This window comes from Brachyistius frenatus, unplaced genomic scaffold (genome assembly GCF_029030835.1).
Source record: "Brachyistius frenatus isolate BFR_SWC_R1_liver_20210118 unplaced genomic scaffold, ASM2903083v1 Contig_401, whole genome shotgun sequence".
In the NCBI taxonomy this organism is placed as follows: domain Eukaryota; kingdom Metazoa; phylum Chordata; class Actinopteri; family Embiotocidae; genus Brachyistius; species Brachyistius frenatus.
The window spans coordinates 29,285-54,865 of record NW_027211000.1 but is presented as its reverse complement, the minus strand read 5'-3'; the positions used below and the strand labels follow the sequence as shown (position 1 = coordinate 54,865).

General features: G+C 42.6%; 1 protein-coding gene across 1 annotated transcript; it reads left to right on the top strand.

The window, feature by feature from the left end:
• The first annotated feature begins 3,005 nt into the window (after window positions 1–3,005).
• LOC138636721 (retinal guanylyl cyclase 2-like) lies at window positions 3,006–22,729 on the top strand. The gene is made up of 23 exons (XM_069724917.1): window positions 3,006–3,237; window positions 3,678–3,908; window positions 5,048–5,203; window positions 5,449–5,591; window positions 5,738–5,893; window positions 9,727–9,876; window positions 10,484–10,703; window positions 11,154–11,229; window positions 12,453–12,537; window positions 12,837–12,953; window positions 13,048–13,131; window positions 14,745–14,935; window positions 16,834–16,994; window positions 17,145–17,288; window positions 17,389–17,537; window positions 17,668–17,831; window positions 17,960–18,083; window positions 18,203–18,271; window positions 18,405–18,579; window positions 19,235–19,333; window positions 19,431–19,516; window positions 19,785–19,870; window positions 22,642–22,729. Exons 1-23 carry the CDS (start codon window positions 3,006–3,008, stop codon window positions 22,727–22,729), a joined length of 3,186 nt encoding a protein of 1,061 aa, XP_069581018.1.
• Window positions 22,730–25,581: the final 2,852 nt, after the last annotated feature.

Here is a 25,581-nt window from a genome sequence, read left to right as displayed (position 1 = left end):
GGCCTGGTGTTCTGATCCAGTCTGATGGTCCTGACCATAAACTGTGACATCTGAGGGATCTGATGATGTCACCATCAGGAAACTACGCTTTAAAGGAGAAAAAAAAGTCAAAAAGATTGAACAAGTAAGAAGCTAAACCCTCCAGACACACACACCCCCACACACAGAGACAGGAAGTCATCCTCTCATTACAGTTCTAAACTGAAGCCAAAGTTCCTCCAAACGAGATTACTTTAAAGCCTCTCGCTCCCTCATGCGACCTGACATCAGCACTTTCTGCTGCTTGCTGTCGCTTCGTCGTCTCAGGATTTTCTGTCGAATGAAGCTGAAGGTTTTTCTCTGGACAGATGAAGCTCTGAGAAACAGGTAAAAGCTTTTATTCATGGGTTGGAGGGTAAAATGAAGTTCTAGTGATGTCAGACAGTAAATCCTGCGGCAAGCTGACTACATGTTTCTGAGGAAGGTGAATTCACACTGAATCTGATCTTTGATTAAATCTTCCTTTTTTACTCCGCTTGGTTTCAGATTACATCAACATATTTCATAAATTACATGCAGGATGCAACATACTTTAAAAACAGGATGTAACATACTTTACAAACACGATGTCATGTTACAATGCGATGAGTCATATACAACAGTGCAGCAGAGGATAGATCGGTAGGCCGGCTCTCTTCAGTTGTGTCAGGAAATCGTCCTGTCGTTTAGAGTTAAAGAAATCTCTGAACACAAGAGACAAGGCTGGAAACCAATATTGGATGGTGGTGATCTTCGGGCCCTCAGGCAGCACTGCATTAAAAACACACTATTCTGGAGTGGAAATCACTGCATGGGCTCAGGAACACTTGTGAAAACCATCGTCTGTGAACACAGTTCATCGCTGCATCCACAAATAATGTTAAAACTCTCCAAAGAAGAAACCAGATAGAAACATGATCCAGAAACACCGCTGCCTTCTCTGGACCGAGATCATTGAAGATGGACTGAGGTGAAGTGGACAACTGTCCTGAGGTCTGATGGATCACAATCTGAGATTCTGTTTGGAAATCATGGACGCTGCATCCTCCAGGTTAAAGAGGAGAGGGACCATCCAGCTTGTTATCAGCTCAGTTCTAAGGCCAGCATCTGTGATGGTACAGGGATGCATCAGTGCACATGGCATGGGTAGCTTGAACATCTGGAAGGAAGCATTAATGCTGAATGATATATTCAGGTTTTGGAGCAACATATGCTGCCATCCAGACAACGTCTCTTTCAGGGAAGGTCTTGTTCATTTCAGCAGAACAACGTCCAACCACATTCTGCACGTATTTCAACAGCATGGTTCCCTAGTAGAAGAGTCCGCTGATAAACTGGCCTCCTGCAGTCCAGACCTGTCAATCATTGAAAACATCTGGAGCATCAGGACATGAACAATACAACAAAGGAGACCCTGAACTGTTGAGCAGCTGAAATCCTCTATCAGGCAAGAATGGGACCACATTTCACTTTCAAAACTCCAGAAACTGGTCTCCTCAGTTCCCAAACATTTAGAGTGTTGTTAAAAGAAGAGGTGATGCAGCTCAGTGGTGAACATGATCCTGGAACAACTTTATGGAGACGTGCTGCTGACATCAGATTCAAAATGAGAATATATGTTTTATAAATCAATAACATTACTCAGTTTCAACATTTGATATGTTGTCTTGGGTCTATTTGCAATTAAATATGTTTTTGAGATTTGCAAATCATTGCATTTGTTTTTATTGACGTTTTACACAGTGTCCCAACTGTTTTGGAAACGGGGTTGTATTTTAAAATCTGTCAGAGCAGCATTAATGTCTGTTTCAACATAAACTCAAATTGTGGTTCAAAGTTCTTTAGCAGCTCTTCAATCATCCTCACTGAAATATTCATTATAATAACTGAACGTTCGAGCAGCCAATCACAGCAGGGAACAGATTACTGATGAATCAGGTAGTGGCGGGGATGCAAGGAGCTGAAGACGAGCTGAGTCGTCCTAAAGTTAACAAAAGAACATGTCGAACAGTTTGAGAGTTTCACTAAGTTTCAGAGTGCAGCGTCAGGCCGGAACACTGATGACCTTTTAAAGGTGAAACTGATGTCATCACTAAACCATGCTGACTCTCTGATCACCGGAAAACATTGACCTGTTCTTGTTTTATTAGACTTAACTGCAGCCAGGTATCACGTTCAGGTGTGTCCGGGTGTGTTCACGTGTGTTCTGGTGTGTCCGGGTGTGTCGTCGTGTGTTCAGGTGTGTCCTGGTGTGTTCACGCATGTTCACGTGTGTTCATGTGTGTCCGGGTGTGTCCTGGTGTGTGCAGGTGTGTGCGGGTGTCAGTAACGGATTGCATTGTGCTGGTGACACATCTGTCTGATAAATGTCTGTGGACGCTGTCACTCATGTAAACATCTTTTACATTATAAATTACATCATGCAAGTATAAAAAAGTGATTAACCAGCTGAATAAATCTGTTTGATGACATGACCGCTATATGACATTATCACACTTCAGGGTGATGTCACCAGGTCAGAGTGATGTTCAGGTAGGAGCCGGTCCTCTGAGTGCTGATCATGTTCTCTCTCAGCTTCTTATTAACAGTGTTAGCATTGTTGCTATACTTAGCACTCATTAGAATTAGCTAATGGTGTCAGTCAGTATTAACGTGCAGCTTTAAAGGTCAGAGGTCACGGCAATCAGCTGGGTTCAATCCGTGAGGAAGGTCAGAGTCTGAGATAGCATGTGTAGAAAAAAAGCACTGTTCAGTCATAACACCACATCTTCCCGGGAGGATTTGTTTCTTACAGCTGGGATGTGTAAAATGTCCTGACTGGATCTTCTCTCAATCAAATCACTGACATCCACGAGTTCCTCGTTCCAGCGGTTTTATTCTGCCAACAGAATAAACTAATTTGCTAAACTAATTCTAAATGATAGAAACCAGACTCATTGATGAAGTAACAAACTAACCATGACGTTAATCCTCTGCAGGTCATCAGGATGCAGCTTTGCTGGTTGCTAGGGGCGTGGTTGCTATGCATTACAGAGGTTTGGACGGCAACCTTCAAGTTGGCCCTGATTGGCCCTTGGTCATGTGATCCGTTGTTCTCCCGGGCGATGCCAACAGCGGCGGCCAACCTGGCTTTGTCCCGGTTGGGCAGCGACAGCAGTCTGAGTCGAGGATACTGGTATGACGTGAAACTGCTTGATGAGGACTGTTCCGCCTCTAAAGGTTTGTTAACCAATCAGCTAATGAGGGTTTAAACAATCAGAAACATTCATGTAAAGACAACTGTCATAAAAGTTGAAAATACACTGAAGGCTTTTTGTTTATTAAACTAGTTCATTAAAAAAACAGCTGAACGAAGACTTTTTTTTTTAAACAAGGACTTTTTCATGAGAAACTATTTCAATAAAACTTCAAATTAAACCAAAATTGTTGGTTTTAAACATGTACAACACAAAACATCTGGATGAGGCTCTCACCTTCACAGCTTCTTGGATAATTAAAGAGTATTTACTAACTGAGGAGTTCAGATGACATCATGGCCATAAATTCATTAGGGCTGTTTTAAACATTTGAACTAATGTAGAGTTGACAGATAATTTTATTACCTCAAATAAAAAGACTAAAATTAATTTCTTATTGATTCTTCTCTGCTTTTATTTCAGCTCTGACAGAATTGGGTGAGATGGAAGGTTACGGCCATGCCTACATCGGACCCTTTAACCCCGCCCTTTGTCATGCTGCCTCCTTATTGGCCCAGCATTGGGAGGCGGGGCTTGCCTCTCCAGGCTGTCTAGATGCTGATTGGCCCAACCTTCCACCCATTACTCCCCCCAGCCGAGTCCTGTTCACCGTGCTCAGATTCTTCCACTGGGCCCACGTTGCTGTCATCTCAGGTAAGCTTGTGATGTCAGGAGAGGGGTGTGGCTTAATATGTTGGGCATAGCTTTTATTTTATACTTTTATTTATTTTGACTAAAAGATCCACTTCATATATGAAGCTTAAAAACTCTGTGCCATATTTTATACTTTGGACCACTTGAGACTGTCTCCGTAGACTCCAATAATTCATAATTTATGACATATTGGGACTCTAACATGTATGTTTGATTACATGTTAGGACTCTAACGCATATGTTTGATTACATGTTAGGACTCTAACACGTATGTTTGATTACATGTTAGGACTCTAACATGTATGTTTAATGACATGTTAACACTCTAACACAAGTATGTTTGATTACATGTTAGGACACTAACACACGTATGTTTGATACATGTTAGGACGCTAACATGTATGTTTGATTACATGTTAGGACTCTAACACACGTATGTTTAATTACATGTTAGCACTCTTAACAAGTTTTATTACATGTTAACACTTAACACGTATGTTTGATTACATGTTAGAACTCTAACAGACATATGTTTGATTACTTGGTAGGACTCTAACACATGTTTGATTACATGTTAGGACTCTAACACGTATGTTTGATTACATGTTGTGATTCTAACATGTATGTTTAATTACATGTTAGCACTCTAACACAGGTATGTTTGATTACATGTTAGGACACTAACACATATGTTTGATTACATGTTAGGACACTAACACATGTATGTTTGATTACATGTTAACACTCTAACAGGTATGTTTGATTACATGTTAGGACACTAACACATGTATGTTTGATTGCATGTTAGGACACTAACGCGTATGTTTAATTACCTCTTAGCACTCTAACACATATGTTTGATTACATGTTAGGAGTCTAACACATATTTTGATTACATGTTAGGACTCTAACACATATGTTTGATTACACGTTAGGACTCTAACGTATGTTTGATTACATTAAGACTCTAACACGTATGTTTGATTACACGTTAGCACTCTAACACACGTACTGTGTGTTTGTGGGCTAACAAGCTGACGTGTGATGTCACAGCCGGTAGTTGCGTGTCACAGATCAAGCACCTGATGCTGGTTGGATATTTTTATCTTCTCTCTCTGTCCTTCCTCTTCGGGCTTCAGCTCAGACCGACCTATGGGAGAGCACCGGACAGGAAGTGGCCTCTGCGCTCCAGGCTATGGGCCTGCCAGTAGGTCCGGTGGTTACCATGGATACAAAGAACAATGGTGGGGCTCGGGAGGCCCTGAACGTGATCAGAGAGACAGACGGAGTCAAAGGTCAGATATTCAGCTGCTGCAGTTTGACAGCAGTCTTGTCAGGATGAATTATTTAAAATGATTTTATTTTCAAATAATAATAATTTATATCATCTTCATACATCATGTTACGTACGTCATAAGTTTCTTCATGTATGTTGTGTGTTTCTCTGACACACTCACTGGTTTGAACTCATCACTAATCAATCCCCAGTTGAGAGACATGAGACAACCTCAGAGAAAAATCGTCCTCATTTCTTCTTCAGTGGTCATCATGTGCATGAGCTCCGTCCTGATTAGTGGAGAGGATCAGAGAGAGCTCCTATTGGCTGCTCTGGACATGGGAATGGTTTCCGATGGTTACGTGTTCATCCCCTACGACGCCCTGCTTTATGCGATGCCGTACCAGGTAACGATGACGTAAACGAAGGAAGTTTTATCTTCATCACCTGTGAGAATCTGCTGCTGATGATGATGATAATGAAGACCGACTCTTCTCACCTTCTTTGCTTCGCACTTCTGATTGGTTCCTTGCTCTCTCCTCTATCCAATCAGGACACAGTATTCCCCCAACTGACCAACAACACACAGCTTCGCCACGCCTACAGTGCTGTCCTGACCGTTACCATGGCATCTGACCACAGTTTCTATGAAGCCTTTCGTCAGGCTCAAATCAGCCGCGAGATTCGTTCTGCTATTTCTGCAACAGAGGTAAACAAACAAACAAACAAAATGATGCACAACAAACATAATCGTACACAAAAGAGGTAAATTCAATTTAATTCAATCAAATTTTATTTATATAGCGCCAAATCACAACACAGGTTATTTCATGGCACTTAACACATTAAAGTCCTTACAGTGGAACTTTGCAATATTATAAAGAGAAACCCAACAATACAACAATTCCCACATAAGCTAGGAGGGAAAAACTCCTCTTTAAGGGTGAAAAACTCCAACAGAGGGAAGAAAAACTCCCTTTAACAGGAAGAAACCTCCGACAGAAACAGGATTAGAGGTGGGCAGAGCATCTGTTAACAGAACCAGGATCAGAGGTGGGCGGAGCATCTGTTAACAGAACCAGGATCAGAGGTGGGCCGCCATCTGCCTTGACCGGTTGGGGTGAGAGGAGAGCAGAGAGAGAAAAGGACAGCATAGAGATAGAAGAGAAGAACTGTTGGTGGAGACAATATCACAGAGCAGAGACATGCAGCTCCATGACGGGACATCTGGAAAAGAAAGAACAGAAACTACACGAGTGAAGGAACTGAATGGAGACAACAGATAATAATAAGAAACTATGGGAGAGAAGAAGATGGTGAGGTATGAGTCAGTTAAAGAGTAGGAGGAAAGAAAAGAAGCTCAGCATGTAACGAGGTCCTCCAGCAGCCTCGGCCTATAACAGCATAACTAAGTGTTGGTTCAGGTCTACCTGAGCCAGCCCTAACTATAGGCTTTATCAAAAAGGAACGTTTTGAGTCTAATCTTAAAGCTAGAGAGGGTTTCTGCCCCTCTAACACAAACTGGGAGCTGGTTCCACAGGGGAGGAGCCTGAAAACTGAAGCTCCGCCTCCCATTCTACTTCTGGAAACTCTAGGAACCACAAGCAGACCAGCGTACTGAGAGAGAAGTGCTCTGCTAGGATTATATGGTTCTATAAGATCTCTAAGATATGATGGAGCCTGGTCATGTAGAGCTTTGTAAGTCATCAGGAGTATTTTAAATTCTATTCTTGATTTCACAGGAAGCCAGTGAAGAGAAGATGAAACTGGAGAAATATGATCTCTCTTGCTAAATCCCGTCAGTACTTTTGCTGCAGCATTTTGGATCAGCTGCAGGTTTTTAATGAGTAATTTGGACATCCTAACAACAAGGAATTACAATAATCTAGTCTAGAAGTAACAAACACAGGAATGAGTTTTTCTGCGTCACGCTGAGGAAGGATTTTCCTGATTTTATTAATATTACGTCGATGAAAGAAGGCAGTTCTGGAGATTTGCTTTATATGGTGTCTAAAGGACAAATCCTCATCAAAGATGACTCCAAGGTTCCTCACAGTTTTGCTGGAGGCTAAGACAACGTCACCGAGAGTAACTAAGTGATTACAGAAAGAGTTTCTGAGGTGTTTAGGACCAAGTACAAGAACTTCTGTTTTGTCTGAATTTAGAAGCAGGACGTTTTTGGTCATCCAGGCCTTTATGTCTTTTAGACAGGCTTCAAGTTTTACTAACTGATTAGTTTCATCTGGTTTTATAGAAAGATATAGCTGAGTGTCATCTGCATACCAATGGAAGTTGATGCAGTGCTTCCTGATGACATCTCCTAATGGAAGCATGTACAAAGTAAAAAGTATTGGGCCTAACACTGAGCCTTGTGGAACTCCATAACTAACTCTTGTTTGTCTGGAAGATTCATTGTTGACATGGACAAACTGGAATCTATCTGATAAGTAGGACTTGAACCAGTCTAATGCAGTTCCTTTAATCCTCGTAACGTCTTTTAATCTCTGTAATAAGATCTTATGACCAATCGTATCAAAAGCAGCGCTGAGGTCCAGAAGAACAAGTACAGAGACGAGTCCATTATCTGAGGCTAATAAAAAGTCGTTAGTAGCTTTCACCAGAGCTGTTTCTGTGCTATGATGAACTCTAAAGACTGAACATCTTCAAACAGATCATTCCTTTGTAAATGATCACAAAGTTGATTTGAAACAACTTTTTCAAGGATTTTAGAAATAAACGTCAGGTTGTAAATTGGTCTGTAGTTTCCTAAAACAGCTGATCAAGAGTCGTCTTTTTAAGTAAAGGTTTAATTACAGCCACTTTAAAAGCCTGCGGTACATAGCCGGTTACAATAGATAGGTTGATCTGATCTAATATGGAAGTATTAATTAAAGGGAAGACTTCCTTAAAAAGTTTAGTTGGGATGAGATCTAACAGACAGCTAGAGGATCCAGATGAAGAAATAATTCTAGTTAACTCAGAGAGCTCAACAGGAGAGAAATGTTCCAAGTTTACATCTGGTCCTACAGTTGCTTTCAGGGCTGCTGTTGCTTAGCAACACATCAGTGATGGTGTCAGGAAGGGTCTGCCCGATTCTCTCCCTGATAGTAAGAATTTTATTAGTAAAGAAGTTAATGAAGTCATTACTGCTGAGAGCTGAAGGAATAGAGGGCTCAACAGAACTGGGACTCTTTGTCAGCCTGCTACAGTGATGAAAAGAAACCTGGGGTTGTTCTTGTTGTCCTCTATTAATGATGAATAATATAAAGTTCTGGCCTTACGAAGAGCTTTCTTATATGATATTAGACTCTCCTTCCAGGCAGGTGAAATTCTTCTAAATTAGTGGAACTCCATTTCCTTTCCATCTTTCTAGTCGCTGCCTAGCAGAGCGTAGTTCTGAGTTGTACCATGGAGACAACTTCCTCTGGTTCATGACTCTCTTCTTCAGAGGGGCGACATCATCTAGAGTTGGAGCAGAGATACTGCAGTGTTTTAGCAGTATTCTAATTCTATGACCCTGGCCTCCAGAGCCCTAACTACACTCCTCCTCCTCCTCTCCCTAACTACACTACATTTATTACAGGTAACATTATCATTAAGGGAGGCAGGTTCGTAACTAAACATGAACTAAACAGGAAAAACCAGAAGAGGAGGAGGGAGAGGGGGAAGCCATTGCTAACTGCTAAGCTAGCAGTACCAAAACACCAAGTTAGTGAACGTTGGTCAAAGATTTAACAGGAGAATTGTTCAAGAAGAGCAAACGTGAGTTTTAACTTGAGATTAGAAGAAGTGTGGAGAGATTTAGATACGTAGAATTCAGGAAAAGAAGCTGAAATAGCAGAGAAGTAACACTAGTCACAATGTTTGTAGACAGGAAGTTATGCAATACGCTCACCGTAACGTCAGATGTAATGTCATCCAAAAAAGTTGTTTGGTAAACAAACAAATACAATGATACACAATAAACACACATTCACAACAGAGGTAAACAAACAAACAAAATGATACACATGTACACAACAGAGGTAAACAAACAAACAAAATGATACACATGTACACAAAGGAGGTAAACAAACAAAAGGATACACATGTACACAACAGAGATAAACATAGAAACAAAATGATACACATGCACACAAGAGGTAAACAAACAAACAAAAGGACACACATGTACACAACAGAGGTAAACATAGAAACAAAATTATACACAACAAACATAAAATGTACACAAGTTAAACAAACAAACAAAATGATAGAGGTGAACAGAGGTAAACATACAAACAAAATAATACACATGTACACAGCAGAGGTAAACAAACAGAAAATGATACACAACAAACACATGTACAGAGGTAAACAAACAAAATAATAAACAACAAACACAAATACACAAGAAGTAAACAAACAAACAAAACAATACACAACAAACACATAACATGTACACAACAGAGGTAAAGAGGTAAACAAACAATGACCACATCATATGCCCAAAGAAACCTAAATGTTTGTCTACTGTCTTTAACCTTCATTTCGTGTCTGCAGGTGTCTCCTATGTTTGGGACCATCTTTAACATGGTGTACTTCGTTGCCAAGGCCGTGGAAGAGCGTCGTCAGGCAGGGGGCGGGCACTGGGTGACTGGCAATCAGCTCCTCCAATCAGAGGGCGGCTTTGATTTCCAGGGATTCAATCAGGTCAGAAAGTTTGAGATTCATCTCCAAATGTCTTTCACAGATTCAGAGAGGAGGTCAGCAGAGGCGTACCTACAGAAATAAAGCAGCGGCTGTTTGAAGATTTCCTGAGTTCAGTCTTAATCATTAATAATGAAACATTCTGTTGTGTTTCAATGAAGTGGTCAGGATTATTCTTAATCAAAACTTCTTAAAACTTCCAACATGAATAAGTTCTGTAGAGTTATTTCGGACCACCAGTGAGCGTGTCCGTGAAGGTTCTGTAGAGATATTTATTGTCAATGAAGGTTTTGTGGAGATATTTAGTGTCATTGAAGGTTCTGTAGAGATATTTAGTGTCCGTGAAGGTTCTGTAGAGATATTTAGTGTCAGTGAAGGTTCTGTAGAGATATTTTGAGTATGTGAAGGTCCTGTAGAGATATTTATTTTCAATGAAGACTCTGTAAAGATATTTCGAGTTCGTGAAGGTTCTGTCAAGATATTTATGACATAAGAGACAACTCTAATCTGCAGGAACTTTAGACGAGGACAAACAGAGACAAGGACATCATGTCAGTCCCATGATGCTGCTGTGATCCTCACATTCAGTTCCTCTCCCTTTTTTTCTCAGGTGTTATATGGAGGTAAAGATGGGCGTGGCCTGCAGGCGAGATACGTGGTGTTGGACAGCGATGGCGACCGCCTCGTGCCGACACACTCGCTCGCTCCGACACACACCGACGGGATGATCGGAGGTCTGAGACCACTGAGCCGCTCCTTCATCTTTCCCGGAGGGAAACCCCCCTCAGCCAGCTTCTGTTGGTTCAATCCTGAGGAGGCTTGCAGTGGGGGTGTGTTGACTAACACATGGGAGGGTGGGAACTTTGAGATGCAGTCTATAGGAGACCTGGTGTGGACTCTCCCTGAGTTCCAGTGTCCAGACTAACATTGTATTCAGTGTGATTAAAAATACATCTAGCCTGTTCCAGTACTCAGTATGTTCAACGTAGGAGGTCTGCAGTCTGCAGGTCAGCATGCTGCTCTGGATGTTCTGACCCATAATCCTCTGCAGCAGAAGATATAAGCTATAATAATTATAAACTAAAAGTAAAAAATAAACTGAATGAGATTCAAAACGCGGAAAGTTTCTGTCATGAAGGGTTAATTTCAACAGCCCAGAATTATCAGGAGTATTGATCTCTGTTGAGCTACTGTCAGTGATGATCATTGTGTGTGTGTGTGGGGGGGGGGGGGATCAATCTGATCTAAAGATGATGTAACATTTCCTTGTTTACCTGCAGCTGTGGATCTGGTGATGATGCTCTTCATCCTTCTCTTGCTCTGCTTTCTGATTGGAGGATTTTTCTTTTGGATTAGGTGAAACACACAAACACACGCACTGAAACACACTCGCGCACTGAAGCACACTCACACTGAAACACACGCACTGAAACATACTTACACATTGAAACACTCACGCACTGAAACACACAAACACTGAAACACACTCGCATACTGAAACACACTCGCACACTGAAACACTCATGCACTGAAACACACTCGCGCACTGAAACACATTCACACTGAAACACACTCACACTGAAACACACGCACTGAAACACACTCACACTGAAACACACGCACGCACTGAAACACACTGAAACACACTCGCACACTGAAACACACTCGCGCACTGAAACACACTCGCACTGAAACACACTCACGCACTGAAACACTCACGCACTGAAACACTCACGCACTGAAACACACTCACACTGAAACACATTCACACACTGAAACACACAAACACTGAAACACACTCGCACACTGAAACACACTCGCACACTGAAACACTCGCGCACTGAAACACACTCGCGCACTGAAACACACTCACACACTGAAACACACACACTGAAAAACACACACACTGAAAAACACTCACACTGACAGTGTGAGCGTTTGATCAGTTTGTGTTCAATCATTCTGATTATGGAGAATAAATTATACCAAACCCTTTTGTTTTGTGGGAGTTCAACATATTGGTTGTAGAAGGATGTTATTGATGGAACTGATAATAACATGTTCTAGTTGTGAAGCTGCTGAACATGTATGACCGGAGCTGACTGGAAGACCGTGCTCGGTGGGTCGTCCTCCCTCCTGTAAGCGGCGTTTGATTTATTTAAAGCCGATTATCGTATTTTACCTACTTGCATCATGTCGTTTATCACTTGACTGATTGGATTACGACTTGAATTTAAACATTTTTAAAAATGTTTTAACGTCATTCTGGAGCTACATTCATAAACGTTTTCTTATCTTAAGGTCAATTTAAGTTTTTATTTCATTTTAATTCACGTCCATCTGTTCTTGTTTCAGTCTATTTTTAATTTTGTTTTGCTTTATTTTTTACTTAGTTTTTATTGTTTTTGCTTTCTACTGCTGTTGTTACTTTCCATTTGTGTTTCTTGGTGGCTCGTCTGTTTGGTGAATGAGAGTTCGACCTCAGTGTATTTCAAGTTAAACTAAAGGTTGAAGGAATGAAGAGTGATGTGTTAATCAGGACTGATAATGCCACTAATAATGAAGTTGTGTGTTTACAGGAAGTACAAGAGAGCAGCGAACATCACCAAACTGGTCCTGACTCTGGACGACATCGTGTTCATCGACACTCAAGTCAGCAGGAAGGTCAGAAAGGTCCCTTCTGTTTCCTGTGTACTCTGGTCCCGGTGCTGGTTCTACCGACTGACTGTTTAACATGTGTACTTTATCCAAACAGTGAAGAGTGCTCTATATTCTAGGACGTATTCTTCTAATATTGACGTGCAGGTTTCTTTCGGCCCAGAATCAGATCCAGTCGTGTTGGTACTGTAGATGAAGTACGACAGTTTGAAAACGAGTCTTTCACTGTTTTTGAGTCTATCTTTACCAGTGAGGACGTTCTCCGGCTGAAACACTAGCTCGTTGCTCTGTTGTTGATTTTATAGAAACTGAACGACGAGTCTATCATGAGGAGTCTTCTGGAAATTAAAACTCCGTTCCGCTCGTACGCTCGAAGTTACATCCTGACCACACCTGAAAGCTCCAACGTAGGAATACTGGAGGTACACCTGTATTCATATCTGAACCTGTTCACCTGTCTTGTTCACCTGTGTCATCACATTCACTCTGTTCTCTGATTGGTTGTGCTTTTTCCAGGGCGACTGGGTTTGGCTAAAGAAGATTCCTGTTGAAAAGGAAATAACAGCTGTCAATCAAAACACCCAGAATCTGTTCAGCCAGGTATGAGGAGCAGTAGATACACGGTAGATACGCGTTAGATACACGGTAGATATGGTAGATACGGTAGATATGGTAGATGGGGTTATAGGTTTAATATCCGCTCATTTTGAATCTGATGTCAGCAACACGTCTCCATAAAGTTGTTCCAGGATCATGTTCACCACTGAGCTGCATCACCTCTTCTTTTAACAACACTCTAAATGTTTGGGAACTGAGACCAGTTTCTGGAGTTTTGAAAGTGAAATGTGGTCCCATTCTTGCCTGATAGAGGATTTCAGCTGCTCAACAGTTCAGGGTCTCCTTTGTTGTATTGTTCATGTCCTGATGCTCCAGATGTTTTCAATGATTGACAGGTCTGGACTGCAGGAGGCCAGTTTATCAGCGGACTTGTCTACTAGAGAACCATGCTGTTGGAATACGTGCAGAATGTGGTTGGACATTGTTCTGCTGAAATAAACAAGACCTTCCCTGAAAGAGACGTTGTCTGGATGGCAGCATATGTTGCTCCAAAACCTGAATATATCATTCAGCATTAATGCTTCCTTCCAGACGTTCAAGCTACCCATGCCATGTGCACTGATGCATCCCTGTACCATCACAGATGCTGGCCTTAGAACTGAGCTGATAACAAGCTGGATGGTCCCTCTCCTCTTTAACCTGGAGGATGCAGCGTCCATGATTTCCAAACAGAATCTCAGATTGTGATCCATCAGACCTCAGGACAGTTGTCCACTTCACCTCAGTCCATCTTCAATGATCTCGGTCCAGAGAAGGCAGCGGTGTTTCTGGATCATGTTTCTATCTGGTTTCTTCTTTGGAGAGTTTTAACATTATTTGTGGATGCAGCGATGAACTGTGTTCACAGACCATGGTTTTCACAAGTGTTCCTGAGCCCATGCAGTGATTTCCACTCCAGAACAGTGTGTTTTTAATGCAGTGCTGCCTGAGGGCCCGAAGATCACCACCATCCAATATTGGTTTCCAGCCTTGTCCCTTGTGTTCAGAGATTTCTCCAGATTCTCTGAATCTTTTAATGATATTATGAACCGTAGACGATGAAATCCACTAATTCTTTGTAGTTTTACGTTGAGGAACATTATTCTTAGATTGTTGCACTGTTTTCCAACACAGTCTTTCAGAGTGGTGAACCTCTCCCCATCTTCACTGCTGAGAGACTCTGCCTCTCTGAAATAATCTTTTTATACCCAATCATGTTACTGATCTGTTGCCATGGTAACCTCATTAGTTGTCAGATGTTTCACCAGGTGTTTTTTTTAATATTTACACAACTTTTCCATCTTTTGTTGATCCTGTCACAACTTTTTAGAGACGTGTTGCTGCTCAGATTCAAAATTAGAAGATATTTTTCATTAAACAATAAAATGTCTGTTTCAACATTTGATTTGTTGGCTTTGGTCTATTTTATATTAAATATGAGTTGTCATGATATACAGATCATCACATTCTGTTTTTATTTATATTTTATATGGTGTCTCTACTGTTTTGGAAACGAGGTTATAATATAAGAGTGGCATTCAACATGAGAATCAGGAAACATATTCCTACATTATTCAGAGGAACGTTAGAACATTATTTATATTTTGTGTTGTCAGTTGCGGGAGATGCGGCATGAGAACTTGAACCTGTACCTGGGTCTGTTTTTGGATTCGGGGATCTTTGCTATGGTGGTTGAGCACTGTCCTCGAGGAAGTCTGGCAGATCTGCTGGCCGACAGCAACATGAGGCTGGACTGGATGTTCAAGTCCTCCCTGCTCATGGACCTCATCAAGGTACGGCTCAGATTCCCACCATGAGGCCCAAAACGTTCCCAAGAGTCTGTTCCAGTTTAACGCTGCTCAGTTTTAGGTCCATGGTGACTTCACAGATGTTCACGTACCAGCGGTCACGTTAACGTGGAACTCCGTGATGATGTCGATCAATAACTCGGAATACTTCCAGTAGTAGTGTTGTTGATCTTACTACTACTACTACCAATACTACTATTACTACTACCGCTACTACCACTACCACTGCTATCACTATTACTACCACTACTACACATACTACTACTACTACTACTATTACTACTACTACCACTACCACTCTTACCATTACCACTACTATTACTACCACTACTACTACTACTATTACCACTACTATTACTACTACCACCATCCATCCATCCATCCATCATCTTCCACGTATCCGGATCGGGTCGCAGTGGCAGCAGGCCAAGCAAGCTGACCAAGACTTCCATCTCCTGCAACATCTTCCAGCTCATCCTGGAGGATCCCGAGGCATTCCCAGGCCAGCCGGGAGATATAATCCCTCCAGCGTGTCCTGGGTCTTCCCCGAGGTCTCCTGCCAGTTGGGCGTGCCTGGAAAACCTCCAGTAGGAGGCGCCCAGGAGGATCCTGATCAGATGGCCGAACCACCTCATCTGACTCCTTTCGACGCAAAGGAATAGCGCCTCAACTCCAAGTTCCTTCTTGATGTCCGAGCTCCTTACCTGATCTGTAAGGCTGAGCCCGGTCACCCTATGACCTCATTCTTCTGGTGATGATCCAGAGAGCTGCTGACCATTGGTGAGAGTCGGAACGTAGATCGCCCGCAAAACTGAGAGCTTTGCCTTCCGGCTCAGCTCCTTTTCAACAACACGGTCCGGTGCAGCGCCTGTTGTACTGCTGCAGCCGCACCGATCCACCTGTCGATCTCCCGCTCCATCCTCCATCCTCCCTCCTCCCTCCATCCTCTCCTCACTGTGAACAAGACCCTGAGATACTTAAACTCCTTCGCTTGAAGCAGGCACTCTGTCCTCACCTGGAGGGAGCAATCCACCGGTTTCCGGCAGAGAATCCTGGCTTCAGATTTGGAGGTGCTAACCCTCATGCCGGCCGCTTCACACTCGGCTGCAAACCGCCCCAGTGAGTGCTGGAGGTTCGAAGAGGCCAACAGGACCACATCATCTGCAAACAGCAGCAATACAATCCGGAGACCCCCCCGAACACGACGTACAGAGCCCGGATGGCCCGTTGCAACGGATCCGGCACCACGTACTCCTGCAGCAGCCCCCACAAAAACCCCCGGGGGACCGAAAGCCTTCTCCAAGTCCACAAAGCACATGTAGACAAATGGTCAGAGTCCTTTCCTGCAGCCTGATATAAGCTTTGCCCGGGAGACTGAGTAGTGTGATACCCCAATAATTGGAGCAACTCTCCGTTCCCCTTTTTTCAAAATGGAACCACCACCCCGGTCTGACAGTCCAATGGTACTGATCCCACCACTACTACTATTACCACGACCACTACTATTATTACCACTACTACTACCATTACTACTACTATTACTACGACTACATTACTACTACTATTATTAGTACTATTACTACTACTACTATTACTACTGCTATTATTATTATTGCTACTATGACTATTACTACTACTATTATTGCTACTTTTACTACTACTACATTACTACTACTATTACTACTATTACTACTACTGCTATTATTGCTACTATTACTACTACTATTATTGCTACTTTTACTACTACTACATTACTACTACTATTACTACTATTACTACTACTGCTATTATTGCTACTATTACTACTACTATTATTGCTACTACTATTATTACTACTATGACTACCACTACCAGATGTGATTCTGATGTGATTCTGATTCTGATGTGGTTCTGATCCGTTTCAGGGGACAAGGTATCTTCACCTGCGAGGTTTGAGTCACGGTCGTCTGAAGTCCACAAACTGCTTAGTTGATGGACGTTTTGTTCTGAAAATCACCGACTATGGACTTCCCATGATCTTCAATGCTCAGAGCATCTGTCTCTGTGACGACCCACAAGGTAAGAGGAGGAAGCCATTAGTTTCATCTCTCAACCCTGAAACACGACACGAGTAGAGGAGGAACACACCTGAACAATAACTAGAAAGGAAGTGAGACTACCCGTCTGTCTCTACAGCTTCCTGTCTCTCTCTCCCTGTCTGTCTCTCAGAGCTGCTGTGGACAGCTCCGGAGCTTTTGAGGAATCCAGTCCAAGGAGGCTCGTTTGCTGGAGATGTCTTCAGTTTCTCCATCATCATACAGGAAGTGATCTCACGATCACTTCCGTACGCCATGATGGACATGCCGGCCCACGGTGAGACAGGACACCTGTCTGTCTGCCTGATTGCCTGTCTGTCTGATCACCTGTCTGACCGACCACCTGTCTGTCTGCCCCTGTCCCTCCCGTCTCTCAGAGATCCTGGAGCGTCTGAAGCAGCCCCCCCCTCTGTGCCGTCCGGTGGTCTCGGTGGATGAGGCTCCGGCTGAGTGTCTCGCTCTGATGACCGAATGTTGGAACGAAGATCCGAGCAAGAGGCCGAGCTTCGACGACATTTTCAAGCAGGTGAGTGGAGCTGCTCTGCTGCCGCCTGCTGGACGTGTGAGGACCCGTGGGGTGTGTTCTGTAAAATGAGCGAAGGTTCAGAGGTGTCTCTGGTGATTGTCCATCCGGGGTACGGTGTGTATGTCTGCAGTTTCGGGGCATCAACAGAGGGAAGCGGGCGAACATCATCGACTCGATGCTGCGCATGTTGGAACAGTACAGCTCCAACCTGGAGGACCTGATCCGAGAACGAACGGACGAACTGGAGGTGGAGAGGAGCAAGACAGACAAGCTGGTCGGCCAGCTGCTGCCAAAGTAAGAAGGTCTGACAGGAAGGTGGAGTTTTGGACCAGCGGCGCCACCTGGTGGCCGCTGCCTGACCTGCAGCTGCAGCTGTTTGTCTCATACAACAGGGTCTACATGTGAATCCATTTTGGTTGCAGGTCTGTGGCCCAGTCTCTGAAAAAGGGGAAGCCGGTCCGACCGGAACATTATTCGGACTGCACTCTGTACTTCAGTGACATCGTTGGTTTCACCACCATCTCGGCTCTGAGTGAACCCATCGAGGTACGAACTGCTCTGATACCTGCTGCTGCTCTTCATCCTCATCCTTATTCTCCACCGTGGACCAACTGTGTGTGTGTGTGTGTGTGTGTGTGTGTGTGTGTGTGTGTGTGCGCGCTCAGGTGGTCGACCTGTTGAATGACCTCTACACAATGTTTGATGCCATCATCGCAACTCATGATGTCTATAAGGTAAAGAACTTCCACAAACACTTCTATCTGACAGTCAACCTTTTGCTGATGCAGTTTGACCTTTAACCTTTTGCTGATGCAGTGAACGACTGATCAGTACATCCTGCTATGAGCAGTGTGTGTGTTTGTGCAGGTGGAGACAATTGGAGACGCCTACATGGTGGCTTCAGGGATCCCCAACAGAAACGGGAACCGACACGCAGCTGAAGTGTCCAACATGTCGCTGGACATCCTGCACTCCATTGCAGAGTTCAAGATCAAACACATGCCTGAGATCAAAGTCAAGATCCGTATCGGACTGCACTCAGGTACACACACACACCCACATGCACGCATGCACACACGCGCGCACACATACACACGCACACACACACACACACACACACACACACACACACACACACACACACACACACACACACACACACACACACACACACACACACACACACACCATCAGAAACACTGCATTAAAAACAGCCTCACCTCAGTCTGGATTAAACATGTTGCCAAAGTAAATAAGTTATTGTATAACCATCAGAGTAGAAATGATGTCCGATAAAGGAGAGGACATGTCTCCTGCTGGTTTACTGTCAGACTATCTCGTCCCTACAGGATTAATGAATCTGTCCTCTGGGACGACAGTCTCACATTAGTTCATCTGAATGATCAAATTATGAATTATCACTTTATCTTGATCAATTTCATCAAGCCTCTAATGTGTTTCTATTTCGAGCAGCTTGTCAGAAAATTAATTTCAGTTTCACAATGAACACAGATTTAGTTTCTACTGTCTTCATTGTTTTTAATAAAAAGTCAATGGAAACTCTGTGGTCACTGATTCTATAATTAGTCAGGGTTTATCTTGTCTTTCTCTCTGACTGTCTGTCTCTCTGTCTGTCTGTCTCTGCATGTCTCCACCTGTCTCTCTCTTCACCTGTCTCCCTCCCCATCTGTCTCCAGGTCCGGTGGTAGCAGGTGTGGTCGGCCTGACGATGCCTAGGTATTGTCTGTTTGGGGACACAGTTACCATGGCGTCGCTCATGGAGTCGTCAGGGCTGCGTATGTAAACTGATCTGAGTTCTATGTTTGTGTTCAGGGGTTCATTTGATGTTTACTGATCCTGTTGTTGTTGTTGTTGTTGTGTACGTGCCTCTAGCCTACAGGATCCACATCAGTCTATGTACGGTGAAGGTCCTGACCAGTCTCAAACTGGGCTACCACATCGAGACCAGGAAGGCAAAGGTACGCTCACCTGCTCACCTGTTCTCCTACTCACCTGTTCACATGCTCACCTGTTCACCTACTCACCTGTTCACCTGCTCACCTGTTCACCTGCTCACCTGTTCACCTACTCACCTGTTCACCTACTCACCTGTTCACCTGCTCACCTGCTCACCTGTCTGGATCTGATCCATCCTTGGCTGAGAAGTCCAGTCCTTAGGTCCAGAGTCTTCAGGTCCAGAGTGCTCAGGTCCAGACGTGGTCTCACTGGTTTGTTCTTTGTTTTTAGGTGAAGGGTTCGGAGGACACGTATTGGCTGATGGGTCGAGATGGTTTCAGTAAACCTCTTCCGGTTCCTCCAGACCTCATTGGAGGGTAAGAACACACACGATCTCCAGACATCATCAAGTATCAACAGAACATTGGTTCAAGAGACGGCCTTAAAACCAGGACCTACAACACCTCTGTTTCTCTAATCATACATCTGTTTTGGACAAGACTGATGGGACCAAGTTGGACCAGGTCTCTGTGTCATGTTTCTGGTCTGGTCCAGTATGGTTCAGGTCTCTGGTCTGGTCTGGTTCAGGTCTCTGCTCTGGTTCAGTTCTCTGGTCTGGTGTGGTTCAGGTCCGGTTTGGTCCAGTGGTCTAGTTCAGGTCTCTGGTCCGGTCTGTTTCAGGTCTCTGTTCTGGTTCAGGTCTCTGCTCTGGTGTGGTTCAGGTCCGGTTTGGTCCGGTGGTCTAGTTCAGGTCTCTGGTCCGGTCTGTTTCAGGTCTTTGTTCTGGTTCAGGTCCGGTCTGGTTCAGACTCTTTTTCTTGAGGAAACTCCAATCCCTCAATGTGTGCAGCAAGATGTTGGAGATGTTCTACCATCTGTTGTGGCCAGTGAACTGTACTTCTAGTAGTCTGCTGGGGGAGAGATGGGAGGAGGGGGGAGCAGCATTGGAGCCGGAGACACCAACAGACTTAACAAACTGGTTAAGAAGGCCGGCTCCATCATTGGCTACAAACTGGACAGTCTGGAAAAGGTGGTGGAGAGGAGGACGCTGAGATGGACCTATTGTCCATCTTGGATAATCCTGACCACCCTCTCCACCTGCTGCAGGGACAGAGGAGGACGTTCTCTAAAAGACTCCTCCAGCTGCTGTCACAAGGACAGATACAGGAGATCATTCCAGATACAGGAGATTATTCCAGATACAGGAGATCATTCCAGATATAGGAGATCATTCCAGATACAGGAGATCATTCCTGATACAGGAGATCATTCCTGATACAGGAGATCATTCCAGATACAGGAGATCATTCCAGATACAGGAGATCATTCCAGATATAGGAGATCATTCCAGATACAGGAGATCATTCCTGATACAGGAGATCATTCCAGATACAGGAGATCATTCCAGATACAGGAGATCATTCCTGATACAGGAGATCATTCCTGATACAGGAGATCATTCCAGATACAGGAGATCATTCCTGATACAGGAGATCATTCCAGATACAGGAGATCATTCCAGATATAGGAGATCATTCCAGATACAGGAGATCATTCCTGATACAGGAGATCATTCCTGATACAGGAGATCATTCCAGATACAGGAGATCATTCCAGATACAGGAGATCATTCCTGATACAGGAGATCATTCCAGATACAGGAGATCATTCCTGATACAGGAGATCATTCCTGATACAGGAGATCATTCCAGATACAGGAGATCATTCCAGATACAGGAGATCATTCCTGATACAGGAGATCATTCCTGATACAGGAGATCATTCCAGATACAGGAGATCATTCCTGATACAGGAGATCATTCCTGCCGACCGCAATAAGACTGTACAATAACTCACCTCTGGCAAAATCCATCACACAACAATAACACTGTTGGTTGTCTGTTGTCTGTTTTTCTTGGTTTAAATATATATATATATAAAAACATTGCACTATTGTTTAGTTAGTTTTGATTTAATTATTCTATTTTATTCTATTTGTTGTATATACTGTGCATTTTTATATATAATATGTTTTACTGTTATTTTATTTCTTTCCTGTATCTATAAATGCTGCTGTAGTGAAAAAAAAATGTCCCCTTGGGGATTAATAAAGTATCCACCCATCCATCCATCCCTCCCTGGTCTAGTTCAGATCTCTGGTCTCGTTCATTACATTACATTTGTCTGACTCTTTTATCCAAAGCGACTTACAATAAATTCATTTCAACCATGAGGGTACAAAACCAGAACAACAAGAATCAAGAAAATACAATTTCTTCCAGAAAGCCAAACTACAAAGTTCTATTAGTAAGTTCTATTTTAAGATACTAAAGTTGTAGTGTTCAAGGTAAAGTCTGAAGAGGTGTGTTTTTAGTTTGTGGTGGAAGATGTTCAGAGTTTCTGATGTCCTGATGTCGGTGGGGAGCTCATTCTACCATTTAGGAGCCAGGACAGAAAACAGTCGTGATTTTGTAGAGTGTTTAACTCAGTGAGGAGCAACAAGCTGATTGGTAGAAGCAGAGCAGAGTGAACGGGCTGGGATGTAGGGTTGGACCATGTCCTGGATGTAGACTGGACCTAATCTGTTCGCAACACGGTACGCAAGTACCAATGTTTGGAAACGGATGCAGGCAGCTACTGGTAACCAGTGAAGAGAGCGGTTCAGGTCTCTGGTCCGGTCTGGTTCAGGTCTCTGGTCTGGTCCAAGTCTCTAGTCTGATCTCTTTCAGGTCTCTGGTCTGTTTCAGGTCTCTGGTCTGGTTCAGGTCTCTGGTCCGGTGTGGGTCATGTGATGATGACATCATACAGTGACATGAGAAGTTGTAAATAAAGTGAAACTGATCGACCTCCATGGCTGCTGTTCTTCAACAAAGGGCTTCTGTTTCTGATGTCCTCACGTCTCTGACTATCTCTCTCAAATGTCCATGTTGTTTTGCCTCAGTTTGTCCAGATGTTGTCCTCCGTTTGTCCTGAACGTTTTTCAAACTTTCACCTCAATTCCAGAAAATTTCAGAACAAACATTCTTTTAGAAACTTTGTTTTATCATAAATTCAAATTCTTTATCTCTAAACAGTCTCTCTCTGTCCACCTGTCTGTCTCTCTCTCTCTGTCCACCTGTCTGTCTCTCTCCACCTGTCTCTTTCTTAGGGCCAGTAATCATGGTATCAGTCTTGATGAGATTCCAGTTGAGAGACGGCAAAAATTTCTGGACCGACAGAAGAATATCAAGAAATGATGCCAATACACACACACACATATATACACACACATACACACACACACATACATATACACACACATATATACATACACACACACACACACATACATATACACATACATACACACACACATACATACATACATACACACACACACACACACACACACACACACACATACATACATACATACACATGCACACACACACACACACACACACGCACACACATAAATACACACATACATATATATACATACACACACACACACACACACACACACACACACACACACACACACACACACACACACACACACACACACACACACACACACACACACACACACACACACACACTACCTCGAGGACTGTGCTTTAAGGGACATTTTATTCTTATAAACTTGAGACTTCACTTTCAGCCAAATACTACAAAACCTAGAAATGTAGAGAGTCTTAAATGCTGTGAAATCTAAATGGAGTTCTGAATGGAAACTGTATAGAAAGTGATTTGTACTTCCTGTTGGTAGCTGCAGGCCAGTCCACCCTATGTGGTCACTAACATCCCTCTGTCATGTCTTATCATTAACCAATTAATTTCTGTGCCTCACATGAGTCTGTACCACATCACACCGAACATGTCTGTCATAGTAACTGTAGACGTGTGTAACAGCACATGTAACTGTCATGGTAAGTTAACCTTGTGGATGTAAACTACATGTTACCACCAGGTAGAAACCTTTAAACACACCACCGTCGATAGTGTAAACTTTCTCAAGTTTATTGACATGTCAGTCAGTGCAGTGCATGCTGAGTAAGTCTCCTGATTCACAACTGACAGTGAGTGAAACAGCTCGTACTGTTTTTCCAGCTGCAGTGTCAATAATCTTTTATGATCAATAATTTGATTTCTGCTGTGATTGTGTGAACTGTCACTGACATCAATAAACGTCCACTCATGCATTCAATCCAACCTCCTCTCCATCTCTCCACTCTATAAAAATCTTCAAACTTTGATTTAATGTGATGCACTTGAAGGCACCTCTGGTCTTTTAAATTTAAGAAAAACATACAGGAGCTGCTGAAATCAGCTGTTTGCTTCTCTATTGGCTTAATTTCATGTTACAATGAATGAAAATAATGAAGTCCATAATCTGAACCAAATAAAATGTTCCGTTTCAGCTACTCTGTCTCGGACATTCAAGTTTGGTTCACCAAAAGGTTCAAACTGGTGATTTTTGATGTTTACAGTTTATTTCATGAGTGAAACATTTAATGATTTTACAATCACTTGTAGTAATATAGGAATAGAATAATAAATAATATAATAATAGATAATACAATAATATAATAGAATAACAGAAAACTAGAATAATATAATAATAAAAGAATAGAAGAATAGATAACAGAATAATAGAATAATAAAATAATGGATAATAGAATAATAAAATAATAGAATAATAGAAAACTAGAATAATAGCATAATAGAATAACAGATGACATAATAGAATAATAGATAATAGAATAATACAACAATAGATAATAAAATAATACAATAATAGAAAAGTATAATAAAATAATACCCTAATAGATAATCCAATAATATAATAATAATTATTAGTGCACGCTCCCTCCTGCTGTGGTTTCCGTTGGGATAATTGGTTGTAAGCATGCCGGAGGACAGTTCTGTCGTGTCCGATGGTGAACGAAGGTCCAATTGAGATTGTGAGCAAAGCTCATGATTAATGGGGGAAATCATAAAATAAAGAGGGGGCAATGAAATTAAAATGAGAAAAAGAGAAAAAAAATAATTGTGGTGTTGCTGTCGCGACGTGTGGAGTCTTCTTCAGGCTGTCAGCCCAATTCGAAGAGGAGGTGGAGGAGGAGGTCTGTGGTGTTCATCTCCATGAGGAGAGAAGCAGGTTTTTCTTTTGTTTTCTTTTATTCTTTTTATTCTTTTCTTTAAAAATAAATTATGCAGGGTCAGGGCTGTGTTAATTATCATCTACCTGGGGTCAAAGGTCATGATGGTGTTGCAACATTTATCTATCATATTCACTAATTCTATTTTTCATTCAGGCCCAGTGGTTCTTTTGTGTTCAGTAAGTGGATCCATTTCCTCTCTCACTTTTTCCGACAGCTGTCCGTCCAGGATGAGTTGGTCTGGACTCCTCTCGGACCGCCGACCAGCGGAGTATGAGCCGATTTATGTTTTTAATGTTATATTTATGTTGGATCATTCTGGTGGAGATGGAGTTTTTGGTCTCTCCAATGTATTGTTTTCCACATTTGTTACAGAAAGTCATGTAGATGCAGTTGGACGTGGATGGACCGAGGCGTTGCTGAAGCTTGAAAACAGTTTTACTCACTTTGTTCATTGTGAATTTGAGCTGTTGAAAGAATTCAAGTGCTGGTTCTGGTCTGTTTTTTAATATTGTTTGAAGTTTGGCTCCAATCAGGAGGTCTTTTAGGCTGCGATCCCTCTAAGAGTTTTTTAGCAATCCTGCCTCTTCTATTAGGGTTTTATAATTCATTTTAATGTTGTTATTGATCACTGTACCAATGGATGAGTAGTGAGTGATCAGCGGGATCATGTCTCTGTCTTCTGTTGTTTTTTTGAGCTGAAAGGTTTTGAGGCATTGTCTCAGGAATGATCTGAAATATCCTCTTTTTTCAATTGATGTTAATAAGGTTTTAGCTTCATTCCAGAAGTCCTCATCCTGTGTGCATATTCTTTAGAATCTTAGTAGTTGTGACATCACTCGCCCTTAAATGTGTGTCTGGCATGAAAACTTGTTTTCGACAGTATTGCATATGTGTCGAAACCCTAACCCTAACCCGGATATAAAACTCAACCAGATAGATGA

What these genes read in the sequence shown, in the direction of transcription:
- LOC138636721 (XM_069724917.1), top strand. Translation starts at nt 3,006, where the DNA reads ATGCAGCTTTGCTGGTTGCTAGGGGCGTGGTTGCTATGCATTACAGAG. An exon ending in TTTATGCGATGCCGTACCAG is followed by an intron (nt 5,592 to 5,737) that starts GTAACGATGACG and finishes CTATCCAATCAG; the next exon opens with GACACAGTATTCCCCCAACT. An exon ending in GATGGACATGCCGGCCCACG is followed by an intron (nt 17,289 to 17,388) that starts GTGAGACAGGAC and finishes CCCGTCTCTCAG; the next exon opens with AGATCCTGGAGCGTCTGAAG.